Here is a 10,646-nt window from a genome sequence, read left to right as displayed (position 1 = left end):
AGATAGATAGATAGATAGATAGATAGATAGATAGATAGATAGATAGATAGTCTAGATAGATAGATAGATAGATAGATAGACAGACAGACAGACTGACAGTTGAATTCATCAGACAGACAGACTGACAGTTGAATTCATCAGACAGACAGACAGACTGACAGTTGAATTCATCAGACAGACAGACAGACTGACAGTTGAATTCATCTCTAGAATTCAACCTCCACCTCCCAGGTTCAAGCATTTCTGTGCTTCAGCCTCCTGAGTAGCTGGGATTACAGGTGTCTGCCACCACACCCGGCTAAGTTTTTTGTATTTTTAGTAGAGACAAGTTTTCACCAAGTTGGCCAGGCTGTTCTTGAACTCCTGATCCACCTGCCTCAGCCTCCCAAAGTGCTGGGATTACAGGTGTGAGCCACCACGCCTGGCCTAGAATTTACTTATTAAACATTTAAATAATGTTAAACCTTTTATATTACAACATTAATACCCACTTGATATTAAAACATTTCACATAGACATGTGTAAGATAGTAAGTAAAAGTTCCCCATAAAGCCAATCTTCAGAAATAATATTTCATGCTGGGTGCGGTGGCTCACACTTGTAATCCGAGCACTTTGGTAGGCCGAGGCAGGCATATCACGAGGTCAGGAGTTTGAGACCATCCTGGCCAATATGGTGAAACTCCGTCTCTACTAAAAATACAAAAATCAGCTGGGCATGGTGGTGCATGCCTGTAGTCCCAGTTACTTGGGAGGCTGAGGCAGGAGAATTGCTTGAACCCAGGAGGTTGCAGTGAAACGACATCGTGCCACTGTACTCCAGCCTGGCGAAAGAGCAAGTCTCCGTCTAAAAAAAAAAAAAAAAAAAACATTTTATTATTCATTTCACTGTTTAGTGCAGGGATGGATAAACTTTTTCCATATATGACCAGATAGCAAATCTTTTCAGCTGTGCTGGCCTTACAATCTCTGTTATAAATACTCAACTCTGCCATTGTGGCCCCAAATCAGCCATAGATTCTATGCAAATGGCTGGATGTAGCTGTGTTCTAATAAAACTTTATGGAGACTGAAACTTGAACTTCATACATTAATTTTCACATGTCAGAAAGATTCTGATGTTTTTCAGCCATTTCAAAATTTGAAAAACATTCTTAGTTTATTGGCCATGGAAAAATAAGCACTGGGGCCAGGCATGGTGGCTCACAGCTATAATTCCAGTGCTTTGGGAGGCAAAGGAGGGAGGATTGCTTGAGGGCAGGAATTTGAGGCTGCAGTGAGCTGATTATGCCACTGCACTCCAGCCTAGGTGACAGTGAGACCCTGTCTCCCCCCAAAAAGGTGTTGGGCTAGATTTACCCAGTGGGCCATAGTTTGTCAGCCTCTTCTTAACTGTATAGCATTTAACATTTTTAAATCCTCAGTTTTTTTCCCTTTCAGAGATAGGTTCTCACTCTGTCATTCAGGCTGTAGGTCAGTAGCTAACTTTTAATTTAATTTTTTTAGACGATGAGGTCTGCAGCTATGTTTCCCAGGCTGGTCTCAAGCTATCCTACTGCTTTGGCCTCCTGAGTCACCTCAGTTGTTTTCTAAATATAAAAATATTTTATTTTCATTAATAAATTCAGTCATTCGGCTGGATGCCATGGCTCATGCCTGTAATCCCAACACTTTGGGAGGCCGAGGCAGGCGGATCACGAGGTCAGGAGATCGAAACTGTCCTGGCCAACATGGTGAAACCCTATCTCTACTAAAAATACAAAAATGAGCCAGGTGTGGTGGCGCATGCCTGTAATCCCAGCTACTGGGGAGGCTGAGGCAGGAGAATCACCTGAACCCTGGAGGCGGAGGTTGCAGTGAGCTGAGATTGTGCCATAGAATTCCAGCCTGGGCAACAAGAGCGAAACTCTGTCTCAAAAAAAAAAAAAATCTGTAAATATATGTGTGTGTGTATATATATATGTGTGTGTATATATATACACACACACACACACACAGAGTAATATTATTATTAGAAACTATAATGTTAAAGCCAGGAGAGATCTTTAACACATTTTCCCATAGAAACAGCCACAGGTCATGGTATCTTTTTTTGGTCACCCTTACCCTTAATAGGGAGTAATAGTGTCAGGGATTTATTTTTGTTTTTTTTTTTTTGAGATGGAGTCTTGCTCTGTCGCCCAGGCTGGAGTGCAGTGGCCGGATCTCAGCTCACCGCAACCTCCGCCTCCTGGGTTCACGCCATTCTCCTGCCTCATAATTTGGGCACTCCCTGCACATGTATGTCCTCATTCTCTCTTTGCCAATATTTCCCCAAATGATGAATGGCATGAAATGTAGTACTATCTAAGGGGAAGGAAATTGATGAATCAGATTCATGCCTGGCAGGACTGGCTAAAACAAACACTGGGAACCGGAAGCAGGAGAAGCTAAAGCTAGAAGTTGGCTGAGCGCAGTGGCTGATGTCTGTAATCCCAACACTTTGGGAGGCTGAGTTGGGAGGATCCCTTGAGACCAGGCGTTCAACAACAGCCTGGGCAACACAGCAAGGCCCTGTGTCTAATTTAAAAAAGCAGCAGCAGCAGCAGCAGCAGCCAGAAGTCCAGTCCAGTAATAATCTCAACAGTTCCTAGATGGTGGGGAAGAAAATGAAGCCAGTGGTTAAATCCTGGACACTTTAGAGCCTATTGATCATTGCTTTAATTGTTCGGTTTTTTCTCTGCCAGATCTTTCTTTTTCCTGACATACTCTTGACAGTCTATTTGGATATTTATTTTTCTCCTAAATTAGGGGCTTCTGTTTATTGTCCTGAGTCATCCCTGTGCCAAAGAGAGTGAGTCGTTGCAAAGCCCTGTGTTTCAGCTGATTGTGATTAACCCTAAGACGACTCTCAGTGTGGGTGTGATGCTGTACTGTCTTCCTCCAGGGCAGGCTGGCAGGCAAGTGTGCGTAACTGCTACTCCGTGGGTGGGACATTCTGAAAGGCACTGTGCAAACACAAAAACTAGATATTTTTGTGTCACTTAGAAGAATGGAAAACATGAAATACTATAGATCATGATAGGAATATTCAGAAGTAGGATGAAAGTTAGTGGACTTGAGTCAAACACCAGATTCCCTGCATCCTGATCTCTACTACTATGGGGTTATATCGGTTTTTAATAGTGTTTATTCAAGCCCTGTTTTTTCCCCTAAGGAAAATATTTTGGCAGGGCATGGTGGATCACGCCTGTAATCCCAGCACTTTGGGAGGTCAAAGTGGGAGGAGAGCTTGAACCCAGGAGTTTGAGACCAACTTGGACAACAGAGCAAGACCCAGTCTCTACCAAAAAAAAAAAAAATTAGCCAGACATGCTGGCATGCACCTGTAGTTCCAGCTACTCGGGAGGCTGAGGTGGGAGGATGGCGTGAACCTGGGAGGTGGAGGTTGCAGTGAGCTGAAATCATGCCACTTCACTCAAGCCTGCAACAGAGCAAGAGCCTGTCTAAAAAAAAAAGAAAGAAAGAAAGAAAAGAAAAAAAAAAATTCTTGTAAAGAGTAATGAATGTTCTGTATTTAAAAAACATAATTTATGTTCTTTCCCTAAACCTAAATTAAGGAAATTTTAACGTACTTTAGGAAGACATCTTTACTTTGAAATCTGACTGAGTTTGACTGAGCCTCTACCATGCAGGCAGTTTATATTTATCTGCAGATAAGTATTTATCTGGCCGGGCAGTGGCTCATGCCTGTAATCCCAGCACTTTGGGAGGCCGAGGCGGGCAGATCATGAGGTCAGGAGATTGAGACCATCCTGGCTAACATGGTGAAACCCCGTCTCTACTAAAAATATCAAAAATTAGCTGGGCGTGGTGGCAGGTGCCTGTGGTCCCAGCTACCTGGGAGGCTGGGGCAGGAGAATGGCGTGAACCTGGGAGGCGGAGCTTGCAGTGAGCTGAGATCGTGCCACTGCACTCCAGCCTGAGTGACAAGAGCAAGACTTCGTCTAAAAAAAAAAAATACAAAAATTAGCTGGGCACAGTGGCAGGTGCCTGTAATCCTAGCTACTCAGGAGGCTGGGGTCACTTGAACCCGGGAAGTGGAGGTTGCAGTGAGCTGAGATTGTGCCACTGCACTCTAGCCTGGGCGACAGAGCGAGACTCTGTCTCAAAAAAAAAAAACTGGGTGCAGTGGCTCATGCCTGTGATCCCAGCACTTTGGGAGACCAAGGCAGGAGGATCACTAGGTCAGGAGTTCAAGACCAGCCTGACCAACATGGTGAAACCCAGTCTCTACTAAAATATAAAAATTAGGTGGGCGTGGTAGTACGCTGTCTGTAATCCCAGCTACTCAGGAGGCTGAGGCAGGAGAATCGCTTGAACCTGGGAGGCGGAGGTTGCAGTAAGCCGAGATTGCACCACTATACTCCAGCCTGGGCTGAAGTAAATCAAGAAAACAAGGTCGGGCTTTAATAACTCACAAGGATAAAGGACCTTGACAGTTACAGTGCATGTTTTTTTGGACCTTATGCAAAGCTTATTTGATAAGTACATGTTCTAAAAGACATTCTCTATCCCTGCACTTAGCCAGCTGTGGCACTTCTGCAGGGTCTTGATCTGTTGCCCGGGCTGGAGTGCAGTGGCACGATCTCAGCTCACTGCAACCTCTGCCTCCCAGGTTCAAGCGATCCTCTTGCCTTAGTGCCCTAGTAGCTGGGATTACAGGCACATGCCATCATGCCCAGCTTATTTTTGTATTTTTAGTAGAGACGGGGCTTTGCCATGTTGGCCAGGCTGGTCGTGAACTCCTGACCTCAGGTGATCCACCTCCCTTGGCCTCCCAAAGTTCTGGGATTACAGGCATGAGCCACCAGGCCCGGCCACAATAATAGTTAATTTTTTTTTTTTTTTTTTTTTTTTTTTTTTTGAGACAGGGTCTCGGTTTATCTCCCAGGTTGGAGTGCGGTGGCGCAGTCTTGGCTCACTGCAACCTCCGCCTCCCAGGTTCAAGCAATTCTTGTGCTTCAGCCTCCCAAGTAGCTGGGATTACAGGCTTATGCCACCACGCCTGGTAATTTTGTATTTTTAGTAGAGACCAGGTTTCTCCATGTTGGCCAGGCTGGTCTCAAACTCCCAACTTCAGGGGATCCACCCGCCTCGGCCTCCCAAATTGCTGGGATTACAGATGTGAGCCACTGCACCTGGCTAATTATAGCTAATTTTTATTGAGCACCTCCTGTGTGCCAGGCACTGTGCTAAGCCTTTTATAGGAACTGTTTCATTTAACCTCACCACAGTCCTGTGAAGTTTTGCTCTTAAAATCATCCCTATTGTACTGATAAACAATTTGCCCAAGGTTACACAGCTCTTACTTTGTAGAGTTAGAATTTAAACCCAGGTAGCTGACTGCAGAGCCCTTGTCTAAGTGAAAAAGACAACCAGGTAGGTTTCTGCTTCATAGATGGCATCTTTTATGGGGGAAATACCCACTGAATATGGAAACAGGATAATCTCAAATAGTGAAAAATACAGTGAAGAGAAAAACATGTATGTCATAAAGATGGAACAGACTCCAGTATGCGTGTGCACTGCCTCAGATAGAGGATTAGGCATGACCTTTCTATGGACGTAACAGGCCTGAATGATGACAAGAACTCAGCCATGCTGAGAGCTGGGGCGAGAACCTGCCAGGGACAGAGAATGGCAAGAGCAATGACACTGAGTTGGGACTGAGTTTGGCCGGAGTGAAGGAGAGTGGAAGGAAGGCTACTGTGAGCCTGCCTTCAAGTGGTACAAGATGCATCAGACAGATTGGCAGGAACTGGACATGTGATTCTGTCCGAAACTGCAACACAATAGCCAACAGACCTCTAAGACTGCAAATGTAGGCATTCATAGTTACAGGGATTTTTGCTCCTGTTGCTGGTTGGGGGAACATGGTTTTGACCTTTTCTTTTTTTAATTGTTTTTGGATATGTAATCTGAATTATATCTTCTTTGTATGCTATCAGGTTCCTGGAAGGTGACGTGAAAGATCATTGTGCAGCAGCAATCTTGACTTCTGGAACAATCGCCATTTGGGACTTACTTCTCGGTCAGTGTACTGCCCTCCTCCCACCTATCTCTGACCAACATTGGTCTTTTGTGAAGTGGTCAGGTACAGACTCTCATTTGCTGGCTGGACAAAAAGATGGAAATATATTTGTATACCGCTACTCATAAGTTAGGGTAAAGCGAAAACACAATTTTCTGGATATATGGGGCCTCTTAGTATTTTTTGGAGTTTTAAATATAAAGGAGAATATCTGAATGACATTAAAAATAATTACTTGTATATGTCCAGACAGACTTATTTTTTATTCTGATGATGGTAGCACCACTGATCTTGGATGTACATTTATGTTTACTTTGAGAAAAAGGGTTTTAGGTTGATTTTTGTAATTCCCCACATTTGTACATGTGCTTTTAAAGGTGTACATAAAGCTTCAAATGGCAATAAATATTTATTTTTATACATTCTGCTTGGCATATTATTGTTTCCCATTCTTTCAAGATCACTTGCAGAAGCAAGAACTAATTATTATACAACTAGGATATTTAATCAATAGTGTTTGCCTAGTAAGTGTAAATTTCAGTCCAGTTAACTTACTACACTAATACGCAATATACTTTTTGTGCTATTCGTAATACTTTATTTTTACATACATACTAAAATAATATGAAACCTATTAAAATTTCCGAATTTAGGAATACTCTTATTCTTTTTCATTCTCATGCATCCTTCATGCCAGTGCTGCATTATAACCAGAGTCACCTTTTTTTGAGATGGAGCCTTACTCTGTCACCCAGGCTGGAGTGCAGTGGCATGATCTCGGCTCACTGCAACCTCTGCCTCTTCAAGCGATTCCCCTGCCTCGGCCACTCAAGTAGCTGGGATTACAGGCACCCACCACTACACCCAGCTAATTTTTGTATTTTTAGTAGAGACGGGGGTCTCACCATGTTGGTTAGGCAGGCCTTGAGCTCCTGACCTCAAGTGATCCACCTGCCTCGGCCTCCCAAAGTGCTGGGATTACAGGCATGAACCACCACCACTTTTTTTGTTTGTTTGTTTGCAGAACGGAGTCTCCCTCTGTCACCCAGGCTGGAGTGCAGTGGGGTGATCTCAGCTCACTGCAACCTCTGCCTCCCAGATTTAAGCAGTGCTCATGCCTCAGCCTCCCGAGTAGCTGGGATTACAGGCGTGCTCCACCATACTCGGCTAATTTTGTATTTTTTGTACAGACAGTGTTCACCATGTTGACCAGAGGGGTCTGGAACTCCCGACCTCAGGTGATCTGCCTATGTCAGCCTCCCAAAGTACTGGGATTACAGGCATGAGCCACTGTGCCCGGCCGAAGTTTATATTTTTTAAAGACACATTTTTGGGCCGGGCGCGGTGGCTCAAGCCTGTAATCCCAGCACTTGGGAGGCCAAGGTGGGCAGATCACTAGGTAAGGAGATTGAGACCATCCTGGCTAACACAGTGAAACCCTGTCTCTACTAAAAATACAAAAAATTAGCCAGGCATGGTGGCACACTCCTGTAGTCCCAGCTACTCGGGAGGCTGAGGCAGGAGAATCGCTTGGACCCGGGAGGCGTAGGTGCAGTGAGCTGAGATCGCGCCACTGCACTCCAGCCTGGAGGACAGAGCAAGACTCTGTCTCAAAAAAAAAAAAACACACACATTTTTGGCTGGGTGCAGTGCTGTAATGCCAGCACTTTGGGAGTCTGAGGTGGATGGATCATAAGAGGTGGGTGGTTCACACACACAAAAAAAGACACATTTTTATGATACTATAGTTTTTGATCATTTACAAATTCTGTTTTGTTTTTTTTTTATTTTTTTATTTTCAAAGGATGTCTACTGTATTTTCTTTGAGATGGTCTCACTCTGTTGCCTAGGCTGGAGTGCAATGGTGAGATCACAGGTCACTGCAGTCTCGACGTCCCCATGCTCAGGAGATCCTCCCACCTCAGCCTCCCCAGTAGCTGGGACTAAGGTATGGGCTACCATATCCAGCTAATTAAAAAAAATTTTTTTGTGTGAGACAGTCTCACTATGTGTCTCACTATGTTGCCCAGGCTGGTCTCGAACTCCTGGGCTCAAGCCATCTACCCACTGTGGCATCCCCACCCAACATGCTAAGATTACAGGTGTGAGCCTCCACACCCAGCCTCTTTTACAAATTCTATACCCACAGTTTTTAAACTCAAATTATTTGCTAGTGCATCATAGATACTAGAGAACTTTTTGTAAAGATTTAATTTACTCACAAACCTTGAGAAACCTGTATTACTATCTTGATAAGAGTTAACAAAACTAAGGTACAAAGTAATTCTAGTCAGTAATGGTTGCACAAACTCTGAGCATCTACTTGACATAGTAGGTATGTAAATGATTGCTGTGAGACCTCTGCACTAGTAGGAGAGACTGTCACATAAAGCAGTCAGTACCGTATTTTTAATTTAGGGGGTATGTTTCAGACCCAGCATGGTGGCACACCCCTGTAATCCCAGCACTTTGGACGCTGAGGTGGGCAGGTAATTGGAGGTTAGGAGTTTGCGACCTGCCTGGCCAACATGGTGAAAAATCCAAAAAGTAGCTGGGTGTGGTAGCACACACCTGTAATCCCAGCTACTCGAGAGGCTGAGGCAGGAGAATCGCTTGAACTTGGGAGGCAGACATTTATTGCAGTGAGCAGAGATTGTACCACTGCACTCCAGCCTGGGCAACAGAGTGAGACTCCGTCTCAACGTAAAAAAAAAGGAAGCTAAAAAAAAAAATTTTTTAAGGGATATGTTCCAGGTGCTATTATGGAAATTCAAAGGCTGAGCAGCTGGGACAATCCAGGAGTCCCAGAAAAGCTTCATGGAAGGTGGAAATTTAGCTGAGCCTTGCGGGGTAAGTAGATCAAAGCAGAAGCAAAGGATATTCTGGGCAGAAAGGACAGCCTGGATGAAATGGTGAAACCCAGTCTCTACTAAAAATACAAAAATTAGCCAGGTGTGATGGAGGGCACCTATAGTCTTAGCTACTTGGGAGGTTGAGGCAGAGAATTGCTTGAACCCAGGAGGCAGAGGTTGCAGTGAGCCAAGATCATGCCATTGCACTCCAGCCTGGGCGACAGAGCAAGACTCTGTCTCAAACAGCGACAAAAGGAGAAAGTGTAGATGATTCCTTCAAGCAGCTTGTCTGTGAAAGGAAGGAGGAATGGTATTAGAGATCTATAAAAGGGTCAGTGGAGGGTCCTCTGACTTTGTTTTTAGGCTAAGAGAAACTCTGATGTGTTTATGGGCTCAGGAGAAAGAGCCAGAAGACAGACCTTTGAGATGTACGGAAGAAGAGCTAACTGGTGGCCCAAGATCCCATTGGGAACAGGAGGGGATGAAACTGCCATGCAGATGGGCTGGCAGAGGGAGGGAGAGATCATGGTGAGTTGGTGGGATAGTTTGTGCTGGGAAACTGACAGCTTTTATGCTTATCCATCCTTTGATGGGAATGCCACTGAAAAGCACCAGTGTTGTCTTTTAACTCTTCCCCATCTGCTAAGGATGTGATCTTAATCTTAATATTGGGACTTTTTACCCTATAGGCCATGCAGGCTGATATTTTGTCTTTATTTGTTTGCTAAAGGGAAAAGCAGCTCTCCCAAATTATTTAAATAAGAGATGATTTGTTATGTTTGACCAAAAGGATTAAATGTAACATTGATGCCAGGCTCAGTGGCTCACACCTGTAATCCCACCACTTTGGGAGGCTGAGACAGGCAGATCACCAGGTCAGGAGTTTGAGACCATCCTGGCTAACACGGTGAAACCCCATCTCATAAATACATATATACATACATGTAACACTGAAATACTAGATAGGTCATGGGAAGAGATGGCCCCAAGTGTGAACTTAGTAGGCTATTAGGTTCTTCCTAAGCTTAGAGTTACATTTTTTGGGGGACAGAGTCTCACTCTGTAGCCCAGGCTGGAGTGCAGTAGTATAATCATAGTTCACTGCAGCCTTGACCTCCTGGGCTCAATTGGTCCTCCCACCTCAGCTTTCCCGAGCAGCTGGGACCACAGACATGCACCACCACGCCTGGCTAATTTTTTAAGTTTTTTGTGGAGACAGGGTCTCCCTGTGTTGCCTAGGCTGGTCTCAAACTCCTGGGCTCAAGCGATCCACCTTCCTTGGCCTCCCAAAGTTCTGGGATTACAGAGGTGAGTCACTGAACCAGGTTTGCATGTCTGGCTTGCTCACTGTTGCAGCCTCAACAATGAGTACTTAACATATATTCAATTTTTTTTTTTTGAGATGGAGTTTCACTCTTGTTGCCCAGGCTAGAGTGCAATGGCACGATCTCAGCTCCCTGCAACCTCCGCCTCCCGGGTACAAGCGATTCTCCTGTCTCAGCCTCCTGCCTCCTGAGTAGCTGAGATTACAGGCACCTGCCACCACACCTGGCTAAGTTTTGTATTTTTAGTGGAGACGGGGTTTCACCATGTTGTCCAGGACTGTCTTGAACTCCTGACCTCAGGTGATCCACCTGCCTCAGCCTCCCAAAGTGCTGGGATTACAGGCGTTAGCCACTGCACCTGGCAGCATACCATTACATTTTATTTTACTTGGATTTA

The 10,646-nt window shown here is 44.7% G+C and overlaps 1 protein-coding gene across 7 annotated transcripts in view; it reads left to right on the top strand.

Annotated features, from left to right (window-relative positions):
- The window catches only part of PALB2 (partner and localizer of BRCA2), a 36,812-nt gene extending 30,313 nt beyond the window's left edge, over nt 1–6,499 (top strand). For 4 of the 7 annotated variants that reach the window (XM_023189331.1, XM_023189329.2, XM_023189334.3 and 1 more), the window contains 2 exons: nt 2,790–2,944; nt 5,990–6,497. In XM_023189331.1, coding sequence (XP_023045099.1) covers nt 2,790–2,944; nt 5,990–6,200 — 366 coding nt within the window. In that variant the 3' untranslated portion in view covers nt 6,201–6,497. Of the gene's footprint in view, nt 1–2,789; nt 2,945–5,989 lie in introns of all 7 variants that reach the window. The other 3 variants (XM_023189330.3, XM_023189333.2, XM_023189335.3) reach the window with 3 other exon arrangements.
- The last annotated feature ends 4,147 nt before the right edge of the window (nt 6,500–10,646 follow it).

The sequence above is a fragment of the Piliocolobus tephrosceles genome, chromosome 17 (assembly GCF_002776525.5).
Source record: "Piliocolobus tephrosceles isolate RC106 chromosome 17, ASM277652v3, whole genome shotgun sequence".
Taxonomy (NCBI): Eukaryota; Metazoa; Chordata; class Mammalia; order Primates; family Cercopithecidae; genus Piliocolobus; species Piliocolobus tephrosceles.
This window is presented reverse-complemented; position numbering and strand designations above follow the sequence as displayed.